Source organism: Solanum pennellii, chromosome 11 (genome assembly GCF_001406875.1).
Source record: "Solanum pennellii chromosome 11, SPENNV200".
NCBI classification, from domain to species: Eukaryota; Viridiplantae; Streptophyta; class Magnoliopsida; order Solanales; family Solanaceae; genus Solanum; species Solanum pennellii.
The window spans coordinates 64,941,107-64,958,001 of NC_028647.1; the positions used below are offsets into that span (position 1 = coordinate 64,941,107).

Sequence of the window (16,895 nt, forward strand, 5' to 3'; positions counted from 1 at the left end):
CATATTTCAAATATGTTATTTGTAAAATTATTTCTTTACTAATATATTTACTTTTTCAAACCTGTTGTTAAATGCTTTATCTATATCGAGGTTCGACATCATCCCGTTCAAACTATTATGAAATTATCATGAATATATCACGTTGCATATTTAATCAAATATCGAATTTACCAAAAAAAAAATTATTTTTTTTAAAGTGGAAAAAAAAATTAAATTAAAAAAGGTAAAAAAATGTCAAGTACCCAAAATACCCTTTCTCCTCTTTTTGCAAACAATATTTTCTTTAGCCAGCTTCTGGCGATTTCCTATTTACAATTGATCTCTCAATTTCACTTTCAGTTTTCTTCTCAAATTTACAGCAAAATTAGCTCAAAATTCTCTTCAATTTCTTCATCGAATGACCATAATGACTCCTGCTCCAACCGATGTAAGTCTCACTATTTCTTGCCCTCTGTATGATTTTATAGTCAGCACACACAGACATGTTCGTTTGGTTGTTTCAATTTTTTTTTTTTTGAGTTTTAATTTGTTTTGTGTGTTTAAAATCAGTTTAGGGTTTGTTTCTGCTTGTGGGTTTTTGTTGATTTCAGTTTTTAGTTTATGTTTATTGTTTTTATACTGTATAAAGACACATAGACACGTTCAATTGGCGGATTTTCATTTTTTATTGGAGTTTTAGTTTTGTGTTTCAAAATCGATTAGGGTGGTGTTTTTGCTTCTGGGTTTTTGTTGATTTCGTTTTTTTACTTATGTTGGGGTAGCAGGAAGAGGAGGAGATGCTTGTTCCGCGTTCAGATTTGGTATTTGAAGGACCTCAGCCTATGGAAGGTAAAGTTTGAAGCTTTAATTTCTGGTTTGTTTTAGTTTTTTTCAACTATGACATTTCTAGGTTTTGGTGACACTGTACTGGGATTTAATGGTTGTATTAGGTTAACTGTTGGCAAATAGAGAAATGCAGGGGAAAAAGAAGAAAGAAGGAAGTAATTTGTTTGGAATGATTCTAAGCGATTGAGGGAATATTTTCTTTAATAATTGTGGTGTCTGGGCTTGTTGTGCACACCTCAACTAATTTCACTGACTTAGTCCAATAAAGGCTAAGACATATGGAAAGAGATCACCTAGTGTTTTCATCAGCTATTTGTGATTTGAATCTGAGGCCTCATAGTGCTTGATTCACTCCATGGATCACTAGGCCACACTCTTTGATTAGCTGAGGGAATAGTTTTAGTAGGAAATTCTGATTCCACCTAGTATTTTTTTTATGGATATTGAAGCACTCTAGGTGAACCCCACATCTACGAAGAGATGTTGGGTATAAGAAAAAAAATCTTAGACCCTACATGCCTGTTTCAAACCCGTGCAGGCTTAGGTCCTAAGCAGACAATATCACTAGTGGGCTGGGTTGTGACGTGTATGAAACACCATAGGTGAATTCCACATCAACAAATCATGGGAGAGATGCTGGGTATATAAGGAAGCAAGCCTTGCACCCTAATGACATATTTTAGACCGTGCGAGCGAAGGGTCAAAGGGTACAATATCACTAGTGGGCTGGGATGTGATTGCTTTACATGGTTGGTAATGGTGAAATCTTGTCCTAAGGGTTATGGAGATGGCAGATTTCCTAGTATCTGTTTTGTTTGCCGGTTGTTGTATCAATATGTGCCGGAATATATGAATAGATGTTCTTATTTTGTATGATCATTGTGTTTTCACTATTTTTCTGATGGCGTGTTTGATGAATGACGCGTGGGAAAATTGAAGATTCTTTACCCTTTCCAGTATTTGTTTAAAGTACCAGATCCACTTTGTTTTTTCCGGGGTATCTTAACTTTTCCGTTACATCTCTAGTGTCCTTGGTTATCTATCTACCGAAGTGTTGTGAAAAATGCTCATGTAGCATATGGGTATTTGTTCCATGAATCTGTATTTGCAGATATAGGGACCGGGAAAGGATTACAGACTGCAGCTTAACCACAACCTGCTAAATTTTATGATATTGAGCCATCAGTTGATAGTTCACTATATATTATGCTGATCTCTTGAGAATGGGCTTTCAAGTTTTTTTCTAATAGTTCCTCCTTAATTGCTTGTTAGCACAAGCAGAAACCGGCAATGATGTGGAAAAGCAGCCACCAGAGGATCCTCAAACTTCAAGGTTTACTTGGAAGATAGATAACTTCTCTAGGTTGAATGTAAAGAAACTATACTCTGACCCTTTTGTTGTCGGTGGCTATAAATGGTAATGTTAATCTCTCCATGCTACTTGCAAGTTTAAAGCTACTTCCATAATCCCATGATGGCCTCTTTTCTGCTGTTTTGTTTTGCCAGGCGGATTTTAATTTTTCCCAAGGGGAACAATGTTGATTACCTGTCCATGTATCTGGATGTTGCTGATTCAGCTAATTTACCTTACGGGTGGAGTAGATATGCCCAGTTCAACTTGTCAATTGTTAACCAAATTCATAACAAGTACTCCATCAGAAAAGGTACTTCAGTAAGAATCCAAAATTCTGATGATCTCGCTGATAATAGAAAACCAGTTTCAGTTGTTTACCATATGGTGTGCTTGTGCCAATGTTCTTGTATTCTTTACTATGACCTTGGCTGTTGGTTACCTTGTATGCCATAAAAGAGGTGATATTTTATGCTCTTCAAAACAGTGTCCACCAGAATAATTTGGTTTTCGGTCTTTTGGCTATACTTTGTTGAGGCGGCAAACATCATATTGTCTTTCTACTGTCGATTCATTTTAATGACAAGTGTGAATACGTTTAGCCATGTATTTGGTGCAACCTGATCAGCTCAGTGCATCCCCCCTCCCTCCTAAAAACGGAATTACAATAGAAAAATTGTTTCCATAGTCGTGGTCAGTAGCTGCTAGAGTGGGGCCTGTTTGTTGAGGATCTCTTGACCAACATTTGTTAATAGGAAGTTATAAGTTATTCCTTAAAAATTTAAATATTAAGTTTTTTTCTTGCCTGACAGTTTCTGTTTTCATTTTCTGCTGCTTTGTGGATTGCTGCAATTTTTGCCTGCTGTTTTTTATTCTATTGTGTAGAGCAGTGTACCCGATTTGGTCCTCCTCCTTCAGAGGTTAAAATAAGCTTTCTGTTGATAGGAAGAGAAGAATAGTGTAACCAATTCTTGAACAGAAATAATGTCTGTTGGTTCTTCGTAAAGAACCTAAGAAATGAGAAGTCAAGAGAACGCAATGAAGCAAAACAACCAAATGCATACCCAAGCTAGTTTTGTTACTCTCTTAGCATTCTGCCTCTGTATTCGAAAGCATGTTAGTGCAACCATAAGTTCTTCCTTTGCATTTATGTGCAAGTTAATACCAAAAAAAAAACCCCGGCCCTTGATTCAGTGGGACATATTTGGTCGAATTTCTTGAAGTTATGCTGTTTTGAGATAGTACAACAACTACACCTCAGTCCCCAACAAGTAAGGGTTGGCTCTATGAGTCCTCACATGTTTTTCCATTAAAGCTAACTCATATCATCATCGTACTAAATACAAATAAAAGTGAAAAGTAATAAATATAAATTAAGAAAATAATTATAACTGTAACATTTCATTATATTGTTACAGGCATATAAATCTATGATGGGCCAAAATACTCCCAGAAAAATAAAAGTTTTAAAATCAATGTACTATCAAGACTAATACCTCATTACTGGGGATGGTATACTTTGTTTAGGTCTTGATTCCTTTTTCTACTGATTGAAGCTATATTACGTGCTGAACAAATCTCTTCATTGTTTGGAGTCGATTGATTCATCAATCAAGTCCTAACTTGAAGTATATACCAAGAAGAAGAAAAATTGTTTGGGTTCGAGGTAAGGTCATTCTCCCCTGTTGTGAAGTTCTGCTCTAGTATCAGAGATAGGATCAACTGTAGTATTGACTCATGCAAATCTGCTTCTCTCAAGTTAAGTTCTATCACTCTTAGTGAGAAAAAATAAGTTTGGAAGGCACGTTGCCTCTATCTTTCCAAGTGTTCCGTAATAATAGTATAGTGGAAAAATTCCACACTTGCGCAATAGATGCATGATCTCTAGTTATTTTGAGTTTGAGCTCTTACGTAGTATATGATTGTTTATAATGTAAATGTAGTCAGAATCAAATATTTAAATTATTCTTTTTTGGCTAGTTCCAGTTTGTGATTTTATTATTGTCAGGCTGTTTCAGATAAGCCCACAACTATTTGAAACTGTCATAGTTGCATTTATGGTCTAGTAGATTTATATAAATGTTACTCTCTCATGCTTTATAGAGACGCAACACCAATTCAATGCCAGAGAAAGTGATTGGGGTTTCACATCCTTTATGCCACTTGGTGAACTATATGATCCAAACAAAGGTTATCTTGTTGATGATACATGTGTTGTTGATGCTGAGGTAGCTGTGCGAAAAATTGTTGACTATTGGTCGTATGACTCAAAAAGGGAAACTGGCTTTGTTGGATTGAAGAACCAAGGAGCTACCTGTTATATGAACTCACTTCTTCAAACTCTCTACCATATTCCTTACTTCAGGAAGGTTAGCTACCTTTTTTCCATTCTATTATGGGGCTGATTGTTAAATTTGTATTAATTGATTAAGAAATTTGATTTTAAATTCAGGCTGTATACCACATGCCTACAACTGAAAATGATATGCCCTCTGCTAGTATCCCTCTAGCGTTGCAAAGCTTATTCTATAAGCTCCAGTACAGTGACAACAGTGTAGCAACAAAGGAGTTGACAAAATCATTCGGATGGGACACATATGATTCTTTCTTGCAGCATGATGTGCAAGAACTCAATCGTGTTCTCTGTGAAAAGCTTGAAGAAAAAATGAAGGTAAATCAAACTTCAGTTGGTTGTTGGTGCTTCAGTAATTTCTAATTGACATGATCACTCTTTTTCTGCTGTTAGAGTACTGTTGTGGAAGGCACTATACAGCAGTTATTTGAAGGGCACCATATGAACTATATTGAGTGCATCAATGTGGACTACAAATCTACGAGAAAGGAGTCATTTTATGGTTTAGTAGATCAGACAAGCTCCTGATGTTGTCTTCTATAGCCATTTAAGTTTTGCACCTTATGGTGTTCTGTATATATTGTGTGTGGCAGATCTTCAGCTTGATGTCAAAGGGTGTGCTGATGTTTATGCTTCGTTTGATAAATATGTTGAAGTTGAACGTCTTGACGGCGATAACAAGTACCATGCCGAACAGTATGGTTTGCAGGTAACATAGCACACTAGTCTTGCAGTTCCAAGTGCTCCTTGAGTTACTCTGGGCAAAGTTCACATAAGTTTCTATAAAATTTAGCTGCAAGGCTGCAACTACATTTAACATTGTCTCGTATTTCTTTTTATCTTCTCCAGTTGGTTGATCTATTGAAGGTTTAGGCTATTTTTCCTAGGTTCACTTATCTAATGTTAATATTTGGTTGTTTCAGGATGCTAAGAAGGGTGTCTTATTCATGGATTTCCCCCCTGTCCTGCAGCTTCAGTTAAAGCGCTTTGAATATGATTTTTCACGGGACACTATGGTAAAGGTCAGTTTAAACAAGGCCCAGCAAATTTCCAGTTTTTTAATGGTCCACAATATCTACTTTTCATGCTGAAGACTATTCTTCAGCTCTAATGCCCTGCAATTGGAAGCATGGAGTGTACACAGTTTTAGAATTCAAACATAAGGTTACAACAACAGAAGAAGACTGTCAAATCACAAAATCAGCCCAAAATAATGGGAAAACATATTAGGACTTCATCAGAGCTTGAAATTCAGTTGGAAGATCACAAAATTAAAACAAAATTTGATTGGTCAGTCTGATGGATTTATCTTCTAATGAAGCAATTTAGGATTTTCTCATCTAAAAAGCAAGCCGGTAGCAAGATATCTTTAGTTATATCGCAAAACAGTTTTTAGTAAAAGTTCTGTAGATAATGGTTTAGATTTCTGTAAGAATAGTGAAATAGATTAGTTTTAATCGTTCATTTCCATTTATATGATGACTCTCGGATGAAAATGATGGATCCATTCAGATCTTTCTTATTCATTTTCAAGAAGTTTTGACATATAAAGCTAGTTCTCGTTCTTGACATCAGTAGGTTAACTACGTTTGCTTTGTTTAATCACAGAACCATAGCATGTTCTATGAAATCTAGAGAAAAGATGTACTCGTTGATTGCCAGTACTTTCATCTTGATGTTAGTTTTACTTAATGATGCTTGAAGAGTATACCTCTGGGGCGCTTATGTATCATCAAAGGTAGTATTCTTCTGTTTATCCTCAAGAGATTAAGTAGCTTATCGTCATCAAAAAGGATAAATCAGCTTATATTTTGTGCTGTGAAGTGTTAGTAATGCCTTTATTTAGTACAACTGTTGCAGTATTCAGTTGTTACCCTCAATGGTTTTCACATTTAGGGGTAAATGGTTGCTAAGGTTAGTAAGATAGAAGCTATTGAGTTGGGGGTTCTTAAAGAGATGTAGAAAAGAGGTACGGTATCAGTTCAGGTACATAACCTGCTCTTTGCAGCCTCTGTATGGTAAAGGAAACCAAAAAAAGGATGGAAGGATAATCCTGCTGCTTATGTGCAGGCTCAAGTTGGAAAAAAAATAAATAGGAAGGACTACTGGGCTGCAGCATTGATTGTGGGAAGTGAGTTGAGAAGAAATCTATTGGGGAATCCCCATCCGCTGCATGGTGGAATTTAGCAAGTTGCCGGAAACCGGCACCACCTACCCGAGCAAGAGTTGTGCTCCCCCTTTCTACAAACCTTTCTATAATATAAGAGAAGCTCTTCGAGCTTTCTTCGCATGCTTGAGCGCATCCCCTTTCTATTAGTAAGGTTGTCAAATTTCCTTTAGTTCCTTTATGACTATAATCTAAATAATAGGGGTAGGGGGGGCGCTAACGAGCAAGAAAAGGGGTGCGCTAAGGCGCAACTTTTTACTACCAAAGGGAAAATAACCAGTGAACATTAAGCTTGGATTTGGACATGCGATGTGAAGTCATGATTTCAAATCAACGTTTGTATATGCTATTTGGATCATGATTTCAAATCCCCTATTCTCCAAAAAACATGATTTGGGGATTTCAAATCATGATTTCATTTTTTTAAAATGTAGCACTTGGCCCATAAGTTTATATTTTGTAAAATAAAACATGTCATTTTATATTTTACATAAAAGGACTCGTGCTCGGGGTGAAGAGATTGTCGTACCATGTGAAATGATTATATTAAAAACTAGTTACTACCTTTGTTGACTAGTGAGAACTGTATAAAATTATAACTATTTGAAAGTTTGTTATCACAAACATCTATTTATAAAAAGGAACATGGAGATATGGGGTAATTGATAGTTTTCGCAACTTTGTGGGGTTTTCATGTTTATGTGAAAAAATGTCTTTAAGAATTCAAATTGCATGTCCCAACAAAACTTCAACTTAAAATCAATATGATTTCAGATCACGATTCCATATCACATGTACAAAACTTCAACTTAAAATCAGTCTGATTTCAAATCATGATTCCATATCACATGTCCAGACGGGGCCCTATGTTAAGCGGAAAAAGAAAAGCAAATTATTGTGGCACTGTTGTTTATGTATATCAAATATGCTGTAGAAATTCATATAACACAAACCTGATTACATTAGGGCTTCCTTGTTCATTTTTTTTCAAAGTTCATTCGCCTATAAAACTAGGTCTAAACCTTCCTATTTGTTGAACCTATTAATAATAATTTGAACTCTGATCATTATCACTTAATCAACTAGCGTCAATCCCAGGGTCGTTGAGTCACCTGTGCATAATTAATGGTGGATTTTTTTAAAATTGTGGGTTTGACAGCTAGTTGCTCGTAGTTTCCAGACAATTAATAGAAATTTGATGGCGTTTTTTCCAAACTTAACTATGACTAGTGTTTTGGACATCGAAAGGCCATAAAAGGCGACAAGGGTCTGCCTCGCCACGAGGCGAGGCGAACGGCGAGGCGCTTGCCTTTTTGAAGTGCGACACTATTTAATACCAAAAAATTAAAATATTTAATTGCATATGTAAATAATCAAACAATAACATATTAGCAATTTTTTCAATTCAAAAAGTAAAAATAGATAGTACATACCAAAAGTCTAGAACTTGAATGAGAAAGAAAAGAACAAAAGTCAAAACAAAGGTAGAAGTGGCTCAAGTCTGAAGAAGAAAAGAAGAAATATGTATTATGTTAACTTTCTCAAAAAAAGAAGAAATATGTATTGGTTAGACTTTGGAGTAACCAGAAAAGCCTGGCTAGTTGCCAGAGGAGTCTAGTCAAAAATCCTATAATTACCTTTTAACTTTTAGAACCCTAGATTGGTCGCCTTTTTTTTTAAGAAAATACAAAACCGACACCTTTCTAGCCTTTCTCGCCCCTTGCCTCTAGCCTTTTGTCGTCATAGCGTCGCCTTTTGAAGATCGCCTTGCCACAAAGCTAAAAGGCGATGAAGGGTCTCCTCGCCTTGCCTCTTGCCATTGGCGACGAGGCGATCGCCTTTCACAACACCGACTATGACCCTGTCATTTAAAGCTTAATGTAGGTGCATGAATTATATGTAGCTCTTTAGAATATTTCTTTCTTTTTCTGGTATACCTTTAGATTATTTTGTTCCAAACTTCCAATAAGCATTTTAATGATATTTTGATTGTTTTCTGCAAATGTTTTTCTATGTTCATTGCATCTCTTGATCAATGTGGTGGTGCTCTTGTTAAAGTAGCGTGTAACCATTGGTGATGCATGTAAAGGGAATTTTCTAAATACAATCATTTTTTCTTCAAAGTTAACCATTTGTAGCTTTAACTGTTCAATGGCCTTGCACATAAGGTGTATCCTTCTTGGCCCTCTGTTTAGACAAAGTACCATCAATAGGATGAGAGTTACAGAAAAAAGTAGCAGAAGTATTTCTCAGATTGCTGATATTCATCAATTGATATGAGTTTATTGTTTGGTGATGCAATGTAGATAAATGACAGGTATGAGTTCCCTCTGCAACTCGATCTAGATAGAGAGAATGGTAAATACTTGTCGCCTGAGGCAGATGGAAGTGTCAGAAACCTTTACACACTTCACAGGTATCAGATGCTCAAGAAAGTCTTCATTATATCTTTTTGTGCTAAAATGTTTATGTAATATTCCAGTTCAAGGCTTATAGTTTAGATGCATAACTATTTCCCACTCGGTTCGATGAGACTCCTAATTCTGTAAATGATAGTTAAGGGGGCCCTTAAATTCGTCCCCGAGAAAAATAGGGTCTTTATACCTACATTAGTCTAGGAGTCTACGTGTCTTGCAGATAGCTTCTAAATTTGGGATTACTTGTCTTCAACAAGCCGTGAGTGTAACTCACTAGATAGTGTGGGGCATTTAGAATTTATATTTTATTTCTAAGTACTCTTCCTTTAAAATTTTTTTTATCATGTCACTCTTTTCAGTGGTAATGGGTTAGCTTCTCGCTTGAATTTTTTGTTTCAGCCATTTGATTTAAACAAACAAGTACATGCTTGTCTTGTGTAGGTGTGCATGCCTTCATCCTTCTTGTTTTGTCTGTGAATGGCCTTACTCAAGAATTGGCTATCTCTTCAGGATTGCAAATGATTTTACACTGTGTTTATATTATTTTTACTTCAGTAGTATTTCCAAATCTAGTTAAGAGTGCTACAGCTGTGAACGACTGCCTTAAGTACAAGGTTCTCCTGCTCTAATATAAATATTTCCCAATTTCGCTTGGGAACGAGAATGTCTCCGTCTATTTTGTGTGTGTGTGTGTTCCTATATTGAAGTTTTGGCTTTGAGTCCTATTTATTGTTAAGTACGAAATAATTTATGCTCTTTATGGATGAGCAAGTAATTCCTGATTATGAAGTTCAATACAACCATGCTTGGCCTAGTCAATTAATAGTTTAAAACTGACTTCTTCATGCCTAAATCATATCTCAGATTGTCCACTACTTTAGTTTCTTGTGTATATTTTAAGCTACGAATTCACATATAATTCTTTAGCTCATTTATTTATTTTTCTGGCCTCTTGATCTTTTTCTTTTTTTCGGGGAACTTTTTTCCATCTGCAGTGTATTAGTCCACAGTGGTGGTGTGCATGGTGGGCACTATTATGCTTTCATAAGGCCAACTCTTTCAGATCAATGGTAAACATTTCTGAGTTTGTATCTGTGCTCCTGAACTTTTTGTATGACAGAATCATGCATTCAACAGATGTATCCTTTTTTATTTTTCTGACAAGGACAGCTGTGCTATTTTTTCATAAAGCTATCTTCTTACTAATGTTAAGTTGCTTTGCCCTTTTGGTGGCAGATATAAGTGATAGTAAACTAGTAGTTGACAATCCGCTAACAATGTTTTCGAGATTCTGCTTTTTAATAGCCACCCATAAATCTTCACATTATTGTTCTTCTGTTTAGTTTTTCTCAATAAGGTAATAATTTAATGAACAACAACAACAATATACCCAGTGTAATCTCCCAAGTGGGTCTTGGGGAGGGTAGAATGTACGCATACCTTACCCACTACCTTGGGGAGATGGAGAATTGTTTCCTAAAGACCCTCGGCACAAGTAACACATATCAAAGCAGTTCTTTAAAAAAAGAAACAAAATACACAGCAAAAAATAGAGAAATCATTACATAACATTCAAAAAAAGGACATTAACAACAACAAAATAATGTAATAACTGAAACAAAGAAACAATAGGCAATAACAAAAATCTAAAGGCAAGAAATTACGAGAGATAGAACTACTGCTACCACAAGGAGAAACATGTATGGTGCACCAAGACTATCCTGTAGTGAAGCCAGACAATACTCAACTACCTACTAACCTTCTACCCTAATCTTCGACCTCCTTATCCTCCTATCTGAAAATGTCTCCTTGGTAAGCTGAAGATGCACTTTGTCCTTTGTCTAATCAACTCTCTCCAATAGTTCTTCAGGCTACCTCGACCTTCCCTTTAACACCTTGTTTGGATGGTTGTTATCCATTGTATTGTATTGTACTCTATTGATTGTTAGCTTGAATACAATATTTGTTTTGATCGTTACTTAAGTTCTATTATATCGTATCGTTTAAATCCATCGTTAGGTCAGGACAAAAAGACCCATTTTATGGAACGATTGATTTGGTGTAATCGCGTCGTTACGTTAATATTTTCTAGATAAGCTACACAAACAGTTAATTGTCTACAAGAAGGCATCCAATCTTCAATAGAAGCAGAAACTTCATAGGCGCACCAAGAATTTACTAACAATAAGAGGTTATCCCTCAAATGTACACAGCTAGGATGTATCCCTTCAAACATTCACCTAGTTCTTTCTTACCAAATGACCCACATGAGAGCCGAAGTATTCATGCCTTGTGTGTTCTCCTCCTCATGAAAGCCATTTACTCTTCTTTTGTTTCCTCACCTGATAATACCTTTGGCCTTTGAATTTACATCCAGTTGTATATAGCAACTTATGAGTTCTTGCTCTTACTGTGCTATAAACCCGGGGATGCAACTTAATGCTTCTTTGGAGGCATCCTAAGCTGTTCTCTGGAGGAGAAATATTTAAAAAGTGCAGGAATCCCCAGGACTGATGGATATTTACGCCTCTATTTGTTGTAATGATAAAGAGACAGAAATACTAGACAGTCTTCAAACAAGAAGTCACATTTAATTAAGGAAGTTACTTTGTTGAGTTTAACTTGGGACCTTTTACAGTTTATCATCCTTTAGTCTGTATATAAAACTGTTTTTGTTGTATATGATTTTAAGTTACTCATATAAATTGGTTGCCGACCTATTACATCAGCACCTGCTATCACTAACTTGTAGGCAGGATTTCGTTAGAACTTGGAGGTAAATTTACGAAGGAGCCTGTATTTACTCGTAGTGATTGGTTTCGTAAAAGAACACGAAAGTGGCAAGGTTGGCACCTGTTTGAGGGCAAACTGCAATTAAAACACACTTAAGTGGAAAAAAAGCACAGATGAAAAAAGAGCTATATGGACCAGGAAATTAAAATAATTGCTACCAAGCGAAATGTGTGAAACAAAAAAATGGTGTTAAGTTAAATCAAAAACTGCTTTAAATTTATGATTCTAGAAAAGACTCAAATTTTGGTTCTAATTCAGACGAGGGACTAGTTTTTAATTTTAATTTTAATTTTCTGATCTCCAATGATTACTTGTTGGAGATCCCTTTGACCTCACAGGAGTTATTCCTGTTGGAATAATTTCTTTGTAATGCTTAAATCATTGGTAATTATAAGTTATTTAAAGTTGTGGTGCATGAGATGCTCCTTGTGAGGTAATCTTTGTGAACGAACCTAATAAAGTTGTTTATAGTTATGGTGCATGAAGTACTCCTTGGGGGGTAATATCTGTGTTTGGCATGGCATAATCTACTAATGCCCTCTTGACTTTTTAGTCCAGAATTTTTTAGGATGAGTATTTTATGATTCAATATTTGGCTAATAGTGTACTTTTAGGTACCTGGATTTTTGAGACTCTAAGTTTTGTGCTTTGGATTGAAACATTTTCCGTGTTCTAACATGCCTCTTTTCTTCCACATAACTCAAAGTTACCTGTTTTTTCCAGGTATAAATTTGATGATGAACGTGTGACTAAAGAAGATGTGAAAAGAGCTCTAGAAGAGCAGTATGGAGGAGAAGAAGAGGTGATTCTTGATTTGATTTTACTCATTCACATATTTTCTTTGGATTGCAGATTTGCTGAGTTGTTTTTCATTTATCGTCTCCTTTTAATTTATATAGCAGTTGCCACAAACAAATCCTGGATTTAATAATACTCCCTTCAAATTTACTAAGTACTCAAATGCTTACATGCTGGTCTATATTCGGGAATGTGACAAAGAGAAAATAATGTGTAATGTTGACGAGAAGGACATTGCTGAGCACCTCAGGGTAAGATGCTGACTGCCGCATGAGTTGTTTTACTTTGTGTTGTTGCATTTGTTTATTGGTTTGCTGCTGACTAGACTAATGAACATGTTACAGGCAAGGTTAAAGAGAGAACAAGAAGAGAAAGAGCAGAAGAAGAAGGAGAAAGCAGAGGCACACCTTTACACAATTATAAAGGTATTTTCCTTAAATATTCCACCTTTTTCAGTGATTACTGGGACGAACGAGTGGTGTTTCAGTTGAGAAGTTTTGCACCTAATACATCACCGTTTCAGGTTTCTCGTGATGAAGACCTCAGACAGCAGATTGGGAAGGACATACATTTTGATTTAGTGGATTATGACAAAGTTAGGAGTTTTCGCATTCAGAAGCAGACACTTTTTAGCATTTTTAAGGTAGTATGATATTCTTTTTTTTTTTTGAGAAACCCAACTTGTATTATAAACAAAAGAATACATACAGAGTATTCTAGTAATACTTACATCCAAAAGTTGCAAAAGGAAAAGAACTCCTATGGAATTGGAGGTCATAAGAACTCTAAAAGAGCTGTATCTCTATTTATGTTCCTAGGAGTTGTCATGTTGTATCTTGATTTATAATACGGAACCTTTATAAACACTATAGAGGTGGGCGTAGGTGTGGAGAAAAAGTTAACTTTCTTAAACCTATGCTTTGATTAGCCTAGACATCCGTGTCTTTGTTTTGGCTTTTTCGCTTATCGCTGGCCAAGGTCACACTAGTTCTGTGTTTTTGTGTCCATTATTGATGCAAATTAGGTTAGGGATCTATATTTCTGCGATTCACTTCCTTAAACTTTAAACTAGGTGAGATCTCTCTTGACTTGTGAAAATAGAAAAAAATATTTGAAATCTGTCTAGACTCTTGAGGCCTTTAAACTTTTTACATGTAATCAAGCTTAGATGTAGTGCAATGCCTCTGTTGACTAATTATGTTGCTGCATGCAGGAGGAAGTTGCCAAAGAATTTGGTGTACCAGTGCAATCTCAACGTTTTTGGCTATGGGCAAAGCGCCAGAATCATACATATCGTCCAAATCGGCCATTAACACATCTCGAAGAAGCTCAAACTGTAAATACTTTATTTAAATTTATTAGACAGATCAAGTAAACTGTCCTTTTACCAGGATGTTTATTGACTTAAACAGGATGTTCTATACATTAGGCTCCTCATCTAGTGTTTGTGGAGACTAAAGAGTTGTAACCTAGTCCAACAAATCTAGGGTGAATACTGAAATTACCTGTATACATCAGCAACAACTATGTGTCAGTCCCAAATAAGTTGGGGTCGTCTATATGGCTCCTCATTTCGCCATTTAAACTTAGGCTGAACCCTTTTTTCTAACAAAAAAACAAAGAAAAAAGGATCTGCCTCCTTAGCAATCTATCTGCTGTGCCAAGATTTGCTCTCTTCATGGGATACTGATGTTTATTTATAATTTGCAAAGACAATATAACTTCAAAAGGTGTGACATCCGTTTTAAGGTGACTTAAATCAGGACATCACTGATCCCCACAAACCCCTATCTAAAATCATGCTGACAGATCTCTGTGTTTGCTTAATTACCTGATAAGTGCTCCACAAATTTAGGTTGGACAGTTGAGGGAAGCGTCAAGTAAGGTTCAGAATGCAGAGCTAAAATTGTTCTTGGAAGTGGAGCTTGGACTGGTAAAATATTCTTCACAATAATTTCCAGTGAAATGCTAATATAAAGTTTTTCTTTTTATCAAGCATTATTTAATAGCATGTGCATAATTACAAGGACTTGAGACACATCCCTCCACCTGACAAGACTAAAGATGATATTATGCTATTCTTCAAGATTTATGATCCTGAGAAAGAAGAGCTGAGGTAATATTGATTATCTTCTTTAATGTTCATTTTAATTAAACATTTTTTTGTTGATTGGTGATTTGTCTCTTGTACTGAAGGTATGCTGGAAGACTCTTTGTAAAGGGAACGAGTAATCCAACTGAAATCTTGAACAAACTAAATGAAATGGCTGGCTATGCCCCTGATCAAGAGATTGAACTATATGAGGTTTGTTCGTAGAATATCTCTGGGTATTATTGATGGTCATTCAGTGACTATCATGACTTTTTTGGAAATTAGAAGTTTTAAAGATGCGATAGATAGACATCCATGCCATTCCAGAACTTGCAGTTGCTCTGACAACTGTTCCCCTTCCAGCCTTGTTATGCTGGTCATCAGCCAATAGTATCTGGATCTTCTCCCTTTAGCACATATGCTTACGCTTTTCTGGTGTCTAGGTCCAAGACTAAATAAATGGTAAACTGTCTTGGCATTTCTTCTTCGCAGAGTTGTCGAAGTGGTAGCTTTCAAGAGTTGTAATTTTTACTCTTTTTATGGTTTATAGACCAAATCCTTGGTTTAGATTCGTTTGCAGTTCATGAGAAACAGAAGATTCAATTCCTTTGTAGCTAAACAACAATAGGAATGTAAAATATATATGTGTAGACCCAGAAAACTTAAGACTTTAAACTGAAGTTCAGAAGAAGACCAAATTGGTTAGAAATTTTGTTACAAAATTTCAGACGGTAGATATTGTTAGGGACTGTAGTGTTAGGACTTCCAATTTAAAGGAAGAGCTTAAAACAAAATGACCACTATGTGGTCAAACTTCTGGTTCCTCTAGAAGCTTATGTTCCTGATTGGTTCCTTTACAAATTTAAATCTTACCTTCTATTTTTCAGTTTGTGTGGGGGATAAACGTATGTCTAGGAGCTTATTTCGTGATGAGATCTTATGCAATCTATCTCGACATGTCATAGAATCCATATGATCTTTAATTCTTTTCTACTGTTTCTAGTTTGCTTTTGGATCAGAATCACTTTCCATAATTTGGAGACCTAATAATGCCTAGAGCATTCTAACTATCTTTAAGGAGACTATGTTTGGTCGTTTCACTTTTTCATTTGTTCTAAACCTCACATTTGCTTAATTTTGTTCAGGAAATAAAATTTGAACCGATTGTCTTGTGTGAACCCATTGACAAGAAATTTGCTTTCCGAACGAACCAGGTATACCTAATTACCATAAAGTGTGTAGTGGCAGGAGATTTTATTGATTTGTCTGATACTCATTTTTGTGCAGCTTGAGGATGGTGATATAGTATGCTATCAGAAATCCCTTTCTCCTGAAAGTCGCCAGAAGTTACGGTATCCAGATGTTCCTTCTTTCCTGGAGTATGTTCAAAATCGCCAGGTAATCTATGTATAGATTTATCAGCTATTTTCTCTTCCATTTTGTCCTGTTAGTTACGTTTTCAACATTGCTGGTAATGGAGAATGGGTATTGTTTTTTTTGCCTTATAGATAATGGGATACTGATTAGTGACCTTAGTCGCCCAGATTACTTGTATCAACTTAATAGATGAGAGAGAGATGTTTTGGGAAAACTTAATTGCTACAGAAGTTTTTGATAGGCATAGCTGCTGAATTTTAATATCTTCTAAGATTACATTGTTTGGGCTGGTTTCTTTTGTTTAGAAGCTTTGTAGTAACTCAAGAGTCTCAAATTTCCATGAAATATTTTAATCAGTGTTGCAACGAAAAATGATTGCTTAGATTCGGTCACTGACCCTGCTAACACAGGATGATTTGTGCACTGTGCTTCCCTTTAAGAAAAAAAGTAGTTTACTGAAATTTGATGATAAAGAAAAAGGGGGTGGCTTGTATAATGTTTTCTCTCACTAGAAGCTAAACATGGACGCCACCATGGCAGGTTTGATTTTTTGGAATATAATACAAGACTGTTGCCTTCTCAAAAAAATAAATAAAGTGTAAACCTTACTTGAGTAGAGAAAATAGGCAGTTCCCGACTAAGTTGCTCTTACTCTTCATTTTTGGTGCCGCACCCGTGTCGAAGTGGGGAGGGGGTCTTCGAGGCACAGCGCCCCGGGTTTG

General features: G+C 35.9%; 1 protein-coding gene across 2 annotated transcripts in view; it reads left to right on the forward strand.

The window, feature by feature from the left end:
* Positions 1-269: 269 nt before the first annotated feature.
* The window catches only part of LOC107004680 (ubiquitin carboxyl-terminal hydrolase 13-like), a 22,165-nt gene continuing 5,539 nt past the window's right edge, over positions 270-16,895 (forward strand). The window contains exons 1-21 of one of the 2 annotated variants that reach the window (XM_015202982.2): positions 270-427; positions 762-828; positions 2,098-2,242; positions 2,332-2,489; positions 4,280-4,545; positions 4,629-4,847; positions 4,923-5,031; positions 5,123-5,238; positions 5,453-5,551; positions 9,003-9,112; positions 10,109-10,183; positions 12,630-12,708; positions 12,806-12,955; positions 13,049-13,129; positions 13,228-13,347; positions 13,918-14,040; positions 14,560-14,637; positions 14,732-14,820; positions 14,901-15,009; positions 15,942-16,010; positions 16,084-16,194. In XM_015202982.2, the coding sequence (XP_015058468.1) occupies positions 398-427; positions 762-828; positions 2,098-2,242; positions 2,332-2,489; positions 4,280-4,545; positions 4,629-4,847; positions 4,923-5,031; positions 5,123-5,238; positions 5,453-5,551; positions 9,003-9,112; positions 10,109-10,183; positions 12,630-12,708; positions 12,806-12,955; positions 13,049-13,129; positions 13,228-13,347; positions 13,918-14,040; positions 14,560-14,637; positions 14,732-14,820; positions 14,901-15,009; positions 15,942-16,010; positions 16,084-16,194 (2,403 nt within the window). In that variant the 5' untranslated portion in view covers positions 270-397. The remainder of the gene's footprint in view (positions 428-761; positions 829-2,097; positions 2,243-2,331; positions 2,490-4,279; positions 4,546-4,628; positions 4,848-4,922; positions 5,032-5,122; positions 5,239-5,452; positions 5,552-9,002; positions 9,113-10,108; positions 10,184-12,629; positions 12,709-12,805; positions 12,956-13,048; positions 13,130-13,227; positions 13,348-13,917; positions 14,041-14,559; positions 14,638-14,731; positions 14,821-14,900; positions 15,010-15,941; positions 16,011-16,083; positions 16,195-16,895) is intronic. The other variant, XM_015202983.2, reaches the window with a different exon arrangement.